This window comes from Dipodomys spectabilis, unplaced genomic scaffold (genome assembly GCF_019054845.1).
Source record: "Dipodomys spectabilis isolate Male_0828 unplaced genomic scaffold, ASM1905484v1 ptg000145l, whole genome shotgun sequence".
Classification (NCBI taxonomy): Eukaryota; Metazoa; Chordata; class Mammalia; order Rodentia; family Heteromyidae; genus Dipodomys; species Dipodomys spectabilis.
The window spans coordinates 3,905,001-3,921,211 of record NW_024870822.1 but is presented as its reverse complement, the minus strand read 5'-3'; the positions used below and the strand labels follow the sequence as shown (position 1 = coordinate 3,921,211).

Here is a 16,211-nt window from a genome sequence, read left to right as displayed (position 1 = left end):
ATGGTGAATAAATGAGTAAATGACAGGAAAGGGCTTAGCACAATGCTTGGCTCATAGTAAGGGCTAAGCCGTGCTTTTGATCAGGCAGGTCTTCATCAGAAACAATTTGAGGCTCAGGAGGGACTCCATGGCTTGCCCTAAAGCTTCAGTCTGGTTGATACTTCAGAACTGTCCCTTAGTGGTCCTCCTTGGCCATTCTGTGAGAGCAAGGACATTGTCTTGCTCACAGCTTTACATGCATGGAGTTGGTGCTCAACTCATGGTTGACTGAAGGTATGATAAAACCAGATAATGGCATTTCTCTCAGCCCAATCGAAGTACTTTTCAAGTCCCTCTTCCCTATACCAATTGGCCTATCTATTCCATTGAAGTCATGGTCCAGAAAGCATAGTGTGTACCACTCTACTGCTTAGTTCCTCCTCAAAGCTGCCAGTGTATGCTCATCATCATCATCATCATCATCATCATCATCATCATCATCATCATCATCATCTACAAACTAGGTCTTATCAACTCAACCAAAAAAGACAGAATCTGGGCTAAGGTAGCACTATTATTTTCCTGAAATTTCAGGACACAAAATCTAAGGCAAGATGAACCAGTTTTCAGTAACTTGATTCCAGGAGTCTCCTTTCCTCTCCCTTTCTTTCCTCTCCTTTTCCTTCCCCTCCCCTCCTCTTTCTCTCTCCTCTGTCCCTCCCTCCTTCATTGCCTCCTCCTCCCTCCCTTGTTCTTCTTCCCCACCACCTTCCTCCTTCCCTTCTCCCCTCTCAAACCTACTTTTAATCATTCTCGATATGGCTCCGGAAGCAGCCTACACAAATCATCTTCTCTGATATCCTAGCTCCTCAAACATTTTGGGCCATGGCTTACAGCCATTTCCTCTGTTCCTCTACCTCTGTCCAAGCCATTACTAAGAAGATAAACGTATTAAGGGCCCATAATCTCTCCCCATAAATCCCCTCTCATCTGGGTTGATGTCCTAACCTTCTTAGGTCTCCAGTATCCTTCAGGGACTGAAAAGTTGGCTTCACGGTGATGCTGCGAGCATCGTGGGTGGCTCTGGACCCTTCTATTGGTCTTGGAGACTAAGAAAAAGCCTGAGAGATAAGTTAAATAACACCACTCCAGGGGGTCAGCGAGCACTGGAGGTCAATGGAGTCGTTCCACTGAAGAACTCAACTTTCCCAGTCTAGGAAGCTTTGAAGGGAGCTCTGGTTTGGACTTTAGCTGCCAGCACGCTGAATAGCTAAGACCTAGATCACAGTTCTTGAGGACTCTTCCCCACTGAAAAGAGCCCAGAGTCCTGGAGAACTGTTGTTTTCAGGATCGGAACTAAGCAGTACAGTGAGCTTAACCCATTTCTACAGGGATGGGAGGGTAGAGTGTGGGGGAGTGTGCTCAGAGAATGATGTGGTAGAAGCCTATCGAACGGTCTTCAATGGCTAACTCTGGGACAATGTGAACATCAAAAAGAAAATTTCATACTAACATGATGGAATGCAGAAAATATTAAAATTCACAAATCCACAGTATGGAAAAAGAGAAACCCAGATACTGAAGAACAGGAATAATTGGTGGATCCAAGCAGAGAATATTGGAATAGATACTGTTCTTTCAACTTGTAGATCTACAATATCTCACATTAAGAAGCTGAAAGCAGGAAGAGAGAAAGAGTTCTTTCCTGTAGCAATGAAATACCACTAGCTCTTCGTGTGGATACTCAAAGATACCATTTTTCCTAGAAGGGAGGTGTGAATGGGTCCCCTCAGGACTCTGGCCTCGGGCACTCTGTCTGTTCTCCTAGATCAGACAATCTCCTGCAGTTATGAATCAATCAATCATGTAATAACATTTGAGACTATTCATTCATACTATACAAAATGTTAAGACTATATATACATTAATACTAAACATCAATGTTAATATCTGGACATGGTCAAAGACAGTGAGCAAATTAAGGTGTTGCTCCATGTCAACGTGGAATGTTCTGTAATTTGAGTTGAATCACTATGCCCCTTTGGAGCTCTTGCCTGTGGCCCTTCCTGTGGCAAAAATACAAACTGCCAACAGATGGTACCAGCAAAGCAGCCTCCTCCCTCTGAATCTAGGCGTCTGAAAGGATTGCTTGGGCGCCATCTACTGGGCAAATGCTTGCATTGCTGTGTGGCTCCTGCCCTGTGTCCCAGCCATGATGGGGGCCACCCAATGATTCAGTTCTCCTCTAACACAGGAGGGTAGCACAGTACCCAGTACCAGGCAGCCATTCAACAGAAAAGGGAATGAATTACTTCTTCTAATGAATTCTGTGCACATTGGTGTGGTGCCAAGAATATGAAGTGCAGGTGAGAAGAACCTAATACCATCAGAATGGGGCTTTCCAAGAAGCCTTGCTGCATTGATGGATTGCACACCTCTTGAGGGCTCTTGATGTCACTTGTTCCCTAAGAAATGCTCCACGAATGCCAGAGGCTGTGATGACATAGTGTACAGAACTGGGCTTTCATAATGGAATCAATCAACACAATTGGACCCTCACAGATACAGAAACAGAATCAGATAGGAAGTTATTCTTAAGCCCATTTGTTTTCTTTACTGCATTGACTGTGCTTCAAATTTCTTTTTACCTCTGTGTGTGTGTGTGTGTGTGTGTGTGTGTGTGTGTGTGTACTCTAAATGGCAAGTTCTACCATAGCAGAGACTATGTCTGTCTTTTTATTGTTATATGTTTAGCACATACAGTGATCTGTAAAATGTATCTGTAGACTAATGAATAAAGGCAGGAGACATCTGCCTAGTGGCAAAAACTGGGGGCCCTAAGACAGTTCTGTCCTTCATACAGCCTCAGTTCACTATCACCAGTCTAACCAATCAGACTCTGAGTTTGGCCAGCTCACACTAGGGCTCAACGGAGACTCAACCAGTAGGTAATTTAGGAAAGGCATATGCTCAGAATGCACACATACATTCTGGTCCTCTCTCCTATTGACAAAATGTCCTCTTACTCACCTGGAGTGCTTAGAGTATTTCTTGTTTAAGAAACAGCTGTCTCCTCCTCAATGAGATAGAGTGCACTTCCTATTCACTGATTGCAGCTAAGATGCTTCACTTCTTTCCGCCAGGGGAATATGAGTGGATGGGATGTGAGCCAAAGGCTCAAATGTGCCTCTGTGTCTGGTGTGGCCACCTGAGCTTCTGTGAGCACCCTAAGGGGAGGCCCTGCCATGCTGCTGCCCTTCTGCCTGAACCCAACCACAGCCTGGACCTCAATCCAGGCCAGCATGAGTGTGCTATACCACAACCACATCTAGAAGCATCTCCTTAGATGCTTTATTCTCTGACCATCCATCCACTGCTTTATTACCACTAAGCCAATTTTCCCTCCTCATTATGACCTCTAGTCTTAAGGCTTCTTTTGTGGGGCTCTTTCTGGTTTCATGTATTTCTCAACCTAGCTAGGGCCCTGGTTAGCTATATCTTAGCCAAGTCTTGGATCCACCAATGCCCACATTACTGGAGAGCCTTACACAACTCTCCTACCTATGTTCTCAACATTGGAGCTTCAGAATCAGCTGGGTCTTAGCTACTCTGGACATGCCTGGATGTATACTCAGTGATACCTCTTCCTCCTTCCATGGCTGTCCGAAACCTTATCCACTATACTCTCAACAAAGATTTATCTTCCTGCTTTCTAGAGTAAACTAAGCTATCAGAAGGGAACTTGTTAGTAGGAGATAGAATAGTATTGTCATTGACTGCAAGGGAGTTAAATGTGGTGTTGTAAACCTGTAACCCCAGTACTTGGGAGGCTGAGGCAGGAATGTGAGGCCATGTTGGGCACCAGCACTAAATGCTTCATATGCATTTATCTCATTGAATCCTTCAAATCAGCTCTGTTAGATAGGTAGCACTGCTTTCCTTTTGTAAAGGGAGCACATCAGTATGAACAAATGCTAAATGAGTTGCCCAAAGCCACACATTAGTAACAGGCAAATTCCATCATTTACTTAAACCAAGGTGCGTGTCATTCAAAGATAAATGTTCTGAACATTATTGCTACATAATCTCATGAGAAGACCAGGGTTGAATCTTGTTACTCACCTACTTGGAAGCTATCTATCAAGTACAAAATTAAATTTCCTAGAAACAATCTAAATTGGCGGCATCAGAGTTTTAAATTACAGCAGAAAGAGATCAGCATGTTAAAAATGAACCATATTCTAGATCTCTTGGGTACATCCTAAAGTGCTGACAAAGCTCTCCTCTGAGAATGGTGGAAGTATGTGGACCCAAACATTTTGTGACACTTTGCTACAAGTTAGATCAAGTGGAGAATACCAATGATACTCAAACCACCATTTTCATAAACCACCATTTCCTAGAAGTAAAATTCCTCAAGGGGCAGACATAGTGGCTCACGTCCATGATCCTCCTTGGGAGGAAGAGATCTGGAGGATCGTAGCTTGAGGCTAGCTTATGCAAAAAAAAAAAAAAAAAAAAGTTAACAAGATCCCATCTCAAACAACATGCGTGGTGTGGTAGAACACATCTCTGGAGATCTGAAGGTTTGAAGTTGGAGGTAGGCCCATGAAAGAATGGGCTGATAGCAAGAATGAGGTCCTGAGTTCAAACCCCCACTCCCTCCTGCCAAATATTACTCATCTTGCTTCTGATTCTAATAGGAAGCATATTAAAAGATCCCTGAAATCACATAACTGTGAGTCGACGAAGCTCTCAAAAAGGACTCCTGACAAATAGGGCTCTACAGAAGGGAATCTTAGACAAAGAGAAAAGCTAAATTTCCACTGTTTTCCAAGAATTATTGGAATCCAGAGGGGGAACTCTAACAGAGATTAAGTCATTCTTGGAGATCAAGTACTTTCCAGAATCCCCTTCCTGGGACAAATGGTATGCTGGTAATTTGCTGTGGGATTCCAGGAATGTAATTCAGGATTCAAGAAAATGTGTCCACACGAATTTCCTATTTAACATGCCCTTGAGGCAACATTGTTGAAGCCTTCTCCATCTCTGTGCTGGCCGATGTCACTGCTTCTGACATGAGACAGGCTGTAGGCAGACCTCTGAGCAGAGAGAATGAGAGAGACACCTTCTGGGAACAGCAATACCAAACAGCTCTCCACAATCCACACTCAGCAGATGGAAACACATCTTTGTTACCTAGAAAGCCCCCTGGCCTCCAGCATTTCCAAAGTCAGATTCCAGTGAGATCGAGTTTGGCCTGTTGTAAACTTCCATTACAAAATAGCGTGTGCCCGCGATGGCTGGAGCACGTGTGTGGAGCCTACTTACGCATGCAGTCTCCGCCGTACCAGCCCACTCTGCACTCGGCACAGTAGAAGCCCTTCACGTAGAAGTCATCCAGGGTGCCCCCCCATGAGCCGTTCCTGCAGCTTTTGCAGTTTTCAAAGATCATACAGCCTGAAAGATTTCCAACAAGGATGTTAGTCCTCCTCCTTGCTAGTTCTGGTGGTCTTCGGGACACCTGACCAACGCTCTATGACTGTGCAGAACCTCTAGACACACACCCCAACGCACACACACGCACACACACACACACACGCACGCACACGCACGCTCACACACACATGCCAAAACTCTGAGAAAAACTGCTCATCCCAAGGGCAATACTAGACTCTCCTGAATTTAGAAACAGAGAGTAAGAGAGTGGTCCAAACCATCTTTCCAGTTAATGGTTGATGGGTTTGTTTTCGTTTCTTATTTGTTTTGTTTTGGTGGTATTGAGGTTTAAATTCTGGGTTTCCAGCTAGCTAGGCTTGTGCTCTACAGCTCGAGTCATGCATACCCTTAGTCCTGAGGCTTTAAAGTAACATGAAATAGCTTCTTCTAAAATGTAAAATCTGTCAATAAATAAGAAAAATCTTATTTTTCTCTTTATAGATGTATTTCCCACTTCTTATAGAATATTGAGAAAATTCAGGTGAGCAAAAAAAAAAAACAACAAAATTTCAGCAGAAAAAATTATCTAGAGAATTCCACTAATACCCTTTCTCTGAAATAATATACATAAGTGTATACATGTGTGTACATACAGGCATATATGCACATATATTAGGCTTATACTGTATGCTGCACATTCTTTTTAAATTAATAACATAGCAAATACTATAGTCATCTCTGTAGCAAAGGAGGAGGTAACAATGTTCGATAGGAAATGTACTCATTACCATACTCATGTAACTGTTACCCCTCTGTATAGTATTTGTACAATAAATATATATATTATATATAAATATATAATATATATATATAAAATCTCTGTGATACACATGTGTCACCAAGCTAGGCCATTGGATACAGTAGGCAATGCCTGAAAGGTATCCACAAATCACTCATCAACAAGCCACATTAGGGTTAAGCAATGTTCAGGCCTAGATCACTTCAAAACATGGCCTCCTGAGTGGCTGGGGACAGGAAGAACCGGTAGGAATCGTCCCTTGGTATTTATCAGAATAGAGAGCTAAGCTCTGTCTCTGTCATTGTCCAGCTGGGTGTGCTAGAGCCAATTGTTTGCAATCTCCATGTTTCCTTGCCTTCATTTGTCACACTGGGATCAAAATGGATCCCACATCTTAGGGTGTTTAAAAATTAAATGAGCAAATGGAAAGTACCTGGTACATAGTCAGTTCCTGCAAAGAAGGCCGTCATTGTTATACTGGTTTCCCCACAATTCTCCCTGGCTTATCTCTATCCCAACTAGCTTGATCATTTTTTGTAGGTTGTGGAGCTTGAACTCATGACCTGGGCACAGTCCCTGAGCTATTTTTGCTCAAAACTAGAGCTCTACTTTGAGCCACAATTCCACTGCTAGTTTTCTGGTGGTTAATTGGAGATAAGAGTCTCATGGACTTTCCCTTCCCTGAGCTGCCTTTGAATCATGATCCTCAGATCTCAGCCTCCTAAGTAGGATTGTAAGTATGAACCACTGGCGCCCTAGTACCTGTTTCCCTATCAAAGGCTACATCCTGACCAATATTATATCCTTAGGACTAATATAGTACTGGCATGTTCTTTGAGTAAGTGAATGATGAATACATAAATTAATTAATGGCTAATGAACTGCTTAAGACGAACTAGCATTTTCTTGAGCAGACAGCATGCTTCTTGGCATTGGCCCGTAGTGTGTGTGTGTGTGTGTGTGTGTGTTTGTGCGTGTGTGTGTTCTACAAGAGAAAGACACATGGCTCTCTTAGGGAGATGGATACATCCTGAGACTGGTCTTAAGGGCTCTGCAAACTCTCTTTTAGCAGTTATACACTTTCAGGTCCTTAGGTTCATGACAAAGAGGTGTGGGGGAGGGAAGAACACCATCCTGGTGACTAAGATGAACAAGGCTATGGGAAAGACAGCAACGTTGTCAAATGACCAGGTGGAGAGGTTCACTGCCTAGAACCCACACTGGTCTATTGAGGGTTTTGGTGCTGTGGGATGATACTGGAGGTCCCCCTGGACACCCCTGCTATTCATGTCCCCAGACCTTGATCATCTTGAACCACTGCCACCAGCGATTATTATCAGCTCTCATGACAGAAATTAAAACCACCTGTGATTGGAATTAACACCACCTATGAGATTGGCAACAAATGCCAAATGACCTCTAAAGCACTTCTGGATCTGGTCCCTGATTGTTCCTTCAGATTGTTGTCTCTAAATCTCATGTCTGTCTGTCTCTTTCTCTCTGCATCTTTCACCATTTACACACTTCTGTCAGAGTGAGCCAATTGAAGTTGTGGAAAGCTCAAGCTTTCTCTAGCCATAGTTCTCTATTCTATGCCCAGTGATGGGACCCCTCCACCCACCAGCATGTTGATTCTCTCTCTAGCCAGCCCTGTACCTCCTCTAACAAGTCTTCACTGATCTTTCCTCTACCTCACCCCCAGTCCCTCTGGGTTGCCATGGTACCCTGTGCATCCCTATCACTGCACTTAACAATGCACTTCCTGTTATCCATCTCCTCCACCAGCCTTTAGGCTCTGGGAGTGCTGAGATTTTTTTATTTTCTTTTATGTCACTGTAGTTCCAGTAACAGACATGGGAGCTGCTCCGTCTGCTTGTTAAACAAATGAGTAGATGATTTCTCGGATTTACAACTTTTAACACTGCAAGAAGTACTAACTCCTCTAATTCCTTTCCTACCTGTTAAAATGGACTGAGTTGTGTCACATTCATGCCACTGATGGCTGCTGCTACAATTCAGGCATTTAGACGACTTCTATCCATTACATTGGATAACATGGAAGAAACCCCAGGGGCATCCCTCCCTGGCTCACCGGGGTGAATAAGGCAGGAGTCACACTCATTGTCTTCATTCCTGCAGCATGGGATGGTGTAGCCCACCACTTCCTTCTTTCCAGGGCAGACACACTCAATCTGGTCATATTCACAACATTCCCGACACATGATGTTCCACTCGGCTCCGGGGCAGGCTTCATTGATGACTGTGTATTCTGAAATGGAACCCAACACGTGAGGAGAGGCTGACAGGAAGGAAGATGGAAAACTTTTCAACATCACTCTTAGGATACAGATGTTGCCTTACGAACAAAATGATGCCCAGGCTGAAGGAGAGAAAAACCCTGTACAAATTCTTCCTAGGCCTGCATCTCCACAGAGCTATTCCAACCCACACATGGGAGCAGAGATGGAATGTTTTTATAACTGGTATTCACTTTAGTTTTGTGTGTGTGGCTTTTGGTTTGTTTGTTCATTTGTTTGGGGCCAGGACTCGGGCATGAACTCAAGGACTCATGCTGTTGCCTAGCTTTATTCCCTCAAGGGAGAAACTCTTACCACTTGAGTCACACCTCTACTTCTGGTTTTTTGCTATTTAGTTAGAGATGCCTGTAATCTTAGTTACTCAGGAAGCTGAGGTCTGAGGATCTGAGGTTTGAAGCCAGCCGAGGCAGGAAAGTCTATGAGATTCTTATCTCTAATTAATCAGCATAAAGCCTGAAGTGGAGCTGTGGCTCACATGGTAGCGAGCTAGCCTTGAGCAAAAAAAAAAACAAAAACAAAAACTCAGGGACAGAGCCCAGACACTGAGTTCAAGCTTCAGGACCAGCGCTCGCTCTCTCTCTCTCTCTCTCTCTCTCTCTCTCTCTCTCTCTCTCTGTGTCTCTCTCTGTGTCTCTCTCTCTGTGTCTCTCTCTGTCTCTGACTCTCTGTCTCTATCTTTCTCTCTCTCTCTCTCTCTCTCTCTCTCTCTCTCTCTCTCACACACACACACACACACACACACACAAATTTGGCTGCCTGGGCTGGCTTTGAACTACCATCCTCAGACTCTGGCTCCTGAGTTGCTAGATTACAGGTATGAGTCACCAGTGCCCAAGTCTCTGTACTTTTATCTTTAAACACACACAGTTTTACATGGATTGAGAGTGGAACATGCATATATTTTATAAACAAATACACATTTCCCTGGTGCTGATGTTTTTTTCTATTCTTTTCTTCTTGATTCTTTTTCTTTTTTCTTCTTTGTCACGCTGGAGGTGGGGAAAAGGGCCTTGTGCATCTTAGGCAAGTGCTCTACTGCTAAGCTACAACCCCAGACCTCAGAGCTACTGTTACTGGAATACATCAGGCTGTTGTTTATATGTGCACAGATTGAGCACTGCACAACTCCAAGAGAAAGCATGCAATGGCACAATTATCTCAGGCTGTGCAGTTCAGTCAAGAGTGCTATCACACAGCCTGGAGACCATGCTCTAGACCAGGCTATTCAGGGCATCGCTGATGGCCCAGCACTGCTTCCTATGCTGGGCTCCTCCATTTACAGCATGCCACTTTCATAGCATCTACAAAGCCAAACCAAAAGGTACCACAATTAGTATGTTTGAGAGAATTTCAATGTTTCACAAGTGTGAACTTTTACTCTAACTTCACTCTGTTCCTAAGTACAATTGAATGTTCTTTCCTATGAGAATTAAAAAAAAAAAGTTCCTTAATGGGTAGGATTTTTTCTTCCCTCCCTCCCTCCCTTCCTTCCTTCCTTCTTTCCTTCCTTCCTTCCTTCCTTCCTTCCTTTCCTTTCATTTCCTTTTTCTTTCCTTCTTTGCTCCTCCTCTTCTCTTTCCTCTTCCTCTCCTTCTCCTTCTCCTTCTTCTTCATATACCTTAAGTAAAAAGAAAGCCAGCTGGCATTCTATAAGAAGAATCAATCGGAGGCTGTTCAGAGGAACTCAGGCTAGGAAACAGACTGGATGGTTTTCTTTGCTTTGCTTTTTTCTGGTTTTCTATTTCTAAAAGTTTTGTACAAGGAAGATGATTCAAGCAGAAGTAAATCTGGACAAGGCTTGGTGAAGCCTTCCCTAGACTGGAGTGCTTTATATAGCCTTCCCTAAACTAGGAACAATATAGTTTGTCTATTTTCCTCCCCTAAATCTGGATATCTATTGATTATTTATTTTATTTGTATTACAGGATTTTTGAAGTCAGGACCCCAAATGTTCTACCATTTGTCACTTGAACCATGCCTCTAATTCTTTTTGTTTCAGTTATCTTTCAGGTAGAGTCTCCTATTTTTGCCCAGAACCAGACTTAAAGTCTATAATGTTACTGTTGTTACATTGTACAGAAGGGTTATCATTTCATAAATCTGGTCATGAGTACTTTTTTTAAAATAATGTCACTCCTTCCTTCGCTTTCCCCGTTTGCCCCTCCTATCCCTGCCTACAAGTTACATAGCTCATTTTCCACGTAGTGTATACTGATAGGATGACCGAATTTATTCACCCTGCCTCCCTCCCTTTGTGCAATAGCCCCTACCTCAGACTTTGATCTTTTACCTACGCCTCCCATATAGTTGGAATGACAGACATGTGCCACCACCATGCCCAGTTTACTGATTAAGATGGGATCTCACTAGCTTTTTACGTCAATCCATGATCCTCCAGCTTACTACCTCCCCAAACAGCTAGGATTACAGGCCAGCTCCAATTTAGGATTCTGACACAAAACTGACAGCTCATAATTCACCAAATAGACTCAGTTAAAAAAAATTATCACCATCTATTCTCAGCCTCAGATCTTGAGAACCTTCTAGCTTCATAGGAATATAATGATTTGAATATTAAGAGATTAAATTTAATGCTAGGAAAAAATGACTTTCTTTCATCATCTTGCACAAATATTGGTGGCGCAGCAAAATCCTCACATTGGCGAGAGGCTGGCCCCATTCTCACAGCATTGCCTATGTATGTGCATCTGTGCCATAAGCTCCTTCTGAGAAACCATCCTTCCAGACTTAGCTCAGCTTCCTATGCTTCTGAGGTTCCCAGAGAAGCCACTGACCTCTAACATCTAGATGAGAACTGTTGGACCTCAGCATCCATCCTGGTGTCTCAAGAGGACCTCCCTCATCTTCTCATCCCAAAATGCAAATCATACATCCCTTTCACCGTATCCTATAGGATGTCACAATTTATAATGATTTTCTGGTTTTATTTGCCCTTAGGCTTCATACTGACAGATTCTGTATCCATACATACACACCACCTGCAGATAAAAAAGTTTTTGATAGCTCAAGTGGTAGAGTGCTAGCCTTGAGCTAAAGAGCTGAGGGACAGTACCCAGGCCCAGAATTCAAGCCCCAGGACTGACCACAAAAATTTATTGAAAAACATTGTGCCTGTACCTAACATATATAGACTTCCTTCTTACTTATTTTATTTAGTCTATGTATTTCCTACATAGCACTTATGTCATAAGAGGTTTTATTAGTAACATAGAGGTGGCTTTCAGTATATGGGTAGATCCCCATAAGATCTATGCAAATATGATAGCATTTTATATAGGGGACTAGAGTCTCCATGGACTTTCATATTCATAGGGTTCCTGGAAACTATCCTTTGTGGACACTAAGAAGCATCCATACCTGCTTGTTGCTTGTCTCCCCTAAAGGGCTCGTAAGCCAGCAGGAACTATGACTAATTCACTGCTGCTAGCATAGGGCCTGGCACATAAGAGGTGCTGGAGAAATCAATTGTTGAATGAATCCTGTCATAACTCCAAGGAGTAGGGAAACCTTTTTATGCCAAATGTTGTTTGGATATTTGTAATATCCTTCTCAGACCTAGCTTTATTAAATTTCGACTGAAAAGAAACCTCCTAGATATATTGAATTTTGAGTCTCATCTATAGTTGTCTTGGCAAGCCAGACCAAATGATTTCAAGGAGTTTATATGGGCTGCAGGCCAGACATCCCTCAGTTCTGTAAGTTAGAGCTATATTTCTTCAGTAGTCACATATTTTCAGCTATCAGATCTAGGTTGGGGTTATAGGCCAGGAAAGCTAGTTTTGCTCCTAATTGACTGATATCAGAGTTGGGGCACTTTCCTTCCTATAAGGAAGTCTCTAGAACTATTGATCCACATTATGTACCCTGGACCCATATTCTATGTCTTCTCTATGCAACATATATGTTCATAGAATGGCTTAGGTCTACATCCTCTCCCTCTATTCAGCCTGGGACAATCACTATAACTGTTCAAGTTTTCTTTTTTTTTTCTTTTTTTTGGGGGGTCCGGTTGTGGGGCCTGAACTCTGGGCCTGGGCACTGTCCCTCAGCTCTTCAGCTCAAGGCTAGAGCTCTACCACTTGAGCCACAGCGCCACTTCCAGCTTTTTTCTTTTTGCTTATGTGCTGCTGAGGAATCAAACCCAGGGCCTCAGGCATGCAAGGCAAGCGCTCTACCACTGAGCCACCTTCCCAGCTCCTGTTCAAGTTTTCTAAGAATGAATAAATATTCATAACTCCTTGAGAGGCAGTCAGGACAGGATAAAACTCATTTGCAATTTGAAATATATCTCCATATTTTGCAGCATGAAAGACCAAGGAAGGTTTGCTCTGCTTTTATAGCTGGCAGAGCCTGTTCCTCTACCAAGAAACAGATATGTTCACTTCCAACTGTCTGTAGAATATGGGTGGGGGGAGTCCTTTGATCCAAGAATTAATTTCCTGAAATATTTTCTTTGTATGTCTCTGTATTTCGGTGAGCAAGCCTACCTCTGCCTATTTCAGCTCTGTCTATTAATTTTGAGGTAAGAGATATCTCAGTCTCAGCTAATGAACTCAGAGGTACCAGGAGAAGGGATTTGTAGCTGTGACTCACTTAAAGAAAAAGAGAGTATAGGTACATTATATGGATGTATCGAAATAACACAATGAAACACTTAGTACAACTTAAAAAAGAATAGGCTAGAGATGGAATGAGTGGGATGCATTATTATATAGGACCAATACCATCACAGAACCCTTATAAGCCACGGGAAAGGATGTACAGAAAAAAGTAGCATTTGAAGATAGAGAAAGGATCATGATCCATAGGATACTGGAAGTCTCTAAAAACTGGAAAATGCCAGGCAATGAATGAGTCCTTCCCTTGATCTTTCTGATTAACTTCCAAGTAAGCAATGTGCACTGTTTTAAATTACTAAAGCTGTAACAATTTGTTATAGCATCAGTTGGGAACTAATAGTGTTTTTTCAGAAGACAGGCAAATTTGCAGCAAATCATTACCACTCTGTTCCTCATTTCCCCATTGGCATAATACCAAGAACATGAGTGAACTGGTGAATTCACCTTTTCATTCCACAAGTAGTAGTTAAGTGTCAGATCTATCCCTGGTGGGAGGCTGGATGCTGAGTACAACAGAGAGGAAAACAACTTCCCTGAGCGCCCAGGCCTTTCAGTGCAGAAGAGGAAAAGGCATTGGTACAATTACCATAAATACATACTAATGAACAATTGGCTAATCATGAATGAATAATCCTGAAGGGACATTAGCATGGAATCCATAGACTTCACAGAGAAGCTTAAATAAAACAACAGAAAGAAATGGATCTGTTGCAAGCTAAGATGAATAGAGGTTTTCATGCTTTCATGATTTGGCTCCTTCCCTTGTGGTCACCAAGTTGATCATTTTTCTTAGTCCCCCAGCTTGAACAGAGAGAAAAGTGCCCCCCAAATATTCCTTATATCCTATGAGAAATATTCAAATTGACCAGCTAAAGAGATTTTAGAATGCAATAAGCAAGCAAGAGCAACATCTTGGATGTCTTTCCCCCTCTCCATTTATTAAAACTGCATTTGTGGAAAGGGCACATTCACCATTTGGCTTCAGCTGAATAAATTTCAGGGAATTTCAATATGGTGCAAAAGGCCAGTTCCAGAAACTACCACTGAGAGAAACAACAGAAGTTATTCAATGTTTTCTTATGTGTATATGAAAGCTCTTTAGCATTTCTGTAGAGAGAGTACTTTTTATATTCTTCATGCAATTTCATTTTCAAAACACTCCAATGGGGTTAGTAATAAATTTTCTTTTAACTGAAAATCATTTACTCCAACCCTTCACTTTACCACAGAGGTACAGGGCTAAGGAGGTAAAGGGCTGAGGAGAAAAGAGTTGGTCTTATTAACGGAAGCAAAAAGAAATGTCAAAAAATATTCTAAGCTGGGCGCCAGTGGCTCATGCCTGTAATCCTAGCTACTCAGGAGGCTAAGATCTGAGGATCATGGTTCAAAGTCAGCCAGGGCAAGAAAGTCCATGAGACTCTTGTCTCTAATTAACCACCAGAAAACCAAAAGTGGTGCTGTGGCTCAAGTAGTAGAGTGCTTACCTTAAGCTTAAGAGCTCAGGGACAGGGCCCCAGCCTAGAGTTCAAGCCTTATGACTGACAAAAATAAATAAATAAATAACCTTACCATTTTGTGTTTTTAGTGGGCGGGCACACATACCCACCCACAGGTTTTTGTTTCTTGGGGGGGTGCTATTTTGTATTTTGGTTTTGTTTGTTTGGGGGGTTTGTAGGGATTTATATGCATACTGGACTCCCATGCTCTCACTTGCTTGGATTTTTTACTCAAATCTGGTACACTACCACTTGAACCACACCACTACTTCTGAATTTTTTTCCAGATTAGCTGGAGATAAGATGCTCTCAGATTTGTCTGTGCAGGCTGGATCTGATCTTAAATTCTCAAATCTCAGCCTCTTCTGAGTAGCTAGAATTCTAGGTGTAAGACATCAGTGCCCAGCTTACGTACAAGTTTTGATAGATGTGCAAGCAGTGTTCTTTTCTGTCATGATCTGTTTTAGAAACTACCCCTCCCCATTTCTAACAAATGTATTTGTGTGTCTGTGTCTGTGTGTCTGTGTCTGTGTCTGTGTCTGTGTGTCTGTGTCTGTGTCTGTGTGTCTGTGTCTGTGTCTGTGTCTGTGTCTGTGTCTGTGTCTCTGTGTCTGTGTCTGTGTCTGTGTCTCTGTGTCTGTGTCTGTGTCTGTGTCTCTGTGTCTGTGTCTGTGTCTGTGTCTCTGTGTCTGTGTCTGTGTCTGTGTCTGTGTCTGTGTGTCTGTGTCTCTGTGTCTGTGTCTGTGTCTCTGTGTCTGTGTCTGTGTCTCTGTGCCTGTGCCTGTGTCTGTGTCTGTGTCTGTGTCTGTGTCTCTGTGTCTGTGTCTGTGTCTGTGTCTGTGTCTGTGTGTCTGTGTCTGTGTCTGTGTCTGTGTCTGTGTGTTTGTGTCTGTGTCTGTGTCTGTGTGTCTGTGTCTGTGTCTGTGTCTGTGTCTGTGTGTCTGTGTCTGTGTCTGTGTCTGTGTCTGTGTCTCTGTGTCTGTGTCTGTGTCTGTGTCTGTGTGTCTGTGTCTGTGTCTGTGTCTGTGTGTCTGTGTCTGTGTCTGTGTCTGTGTCTGTGTCTCTGTCTCTGTATCTGTGTCTGTGTCTGTGTGTCTGTGTCTGTGTCTGTGTCTCTGTGTCTGTGTCTGTGTGTCTGTGTCTCTGTGTCTCTGTGTCTGTGTCTGTGTCTGTGTCTCTGTGTCTGTGTCTGTGTCTCTGTATCTGTGTCTGTGTCTGTGTGTCTGTGTCTGTGTGTCTGTGTCTGTGTCTGTGTCTGTGTGTCTGTGTCTGTGTCTGTGTCTGTGTGTCTGTGTCTGTGTCTCTGTGTCTGTGTCTGTGTCTCTGTGTCTGGGTCTGTGTCTGTGTCTGTGTCTGTGTCTGCGTCTATGTCTGTGTGTCTGTGTCTGTGTCTGTGTGTCTGTGTCTGTGTCTCTGTGTCTGTGTCTGTGTCTGTGTCTATGTCTGTGTCTGTGTGTCTGTGTCTGTGTCTGTGTCTGTCTCTGTGTCTGTGTCTGTGTCTGTGTGTCTGTGTCTCTGTGTCTGTGCCTGTGTCTGTGTC

The 16,211-nt window shown here is 43.0% G+C and overlaps 1 protein-coding gene across 1 annotated transcript in view; it reads right to left on the bottom strand.

Moving 5' to 3' along the window:
• Positions 1-16,211, bottom strand: part of Pamr1 (peptidase domain containing associated with muscle regeneration 1) — an 82,723-nt gene that overhangs the window by 43,465 nt on the left and 23,047 nt on the right. Inside the window, exons 2-3 of the mRNA XM_042691523.1 lie at positions 8,310-8,486; positions 5,311-5,439 (exon numbers count right to left, since the gene is read on the bottom strand). Of these exons, the coding sequence (XP_042547457.1) occupies positions 5,311-5,439; positions 8,310-8,486 (306 nt within the window). The remainder of the gene's footprint in view (positions 1-5,310; positions 5,440-8,309; positions 8,487-16,211) is intronic.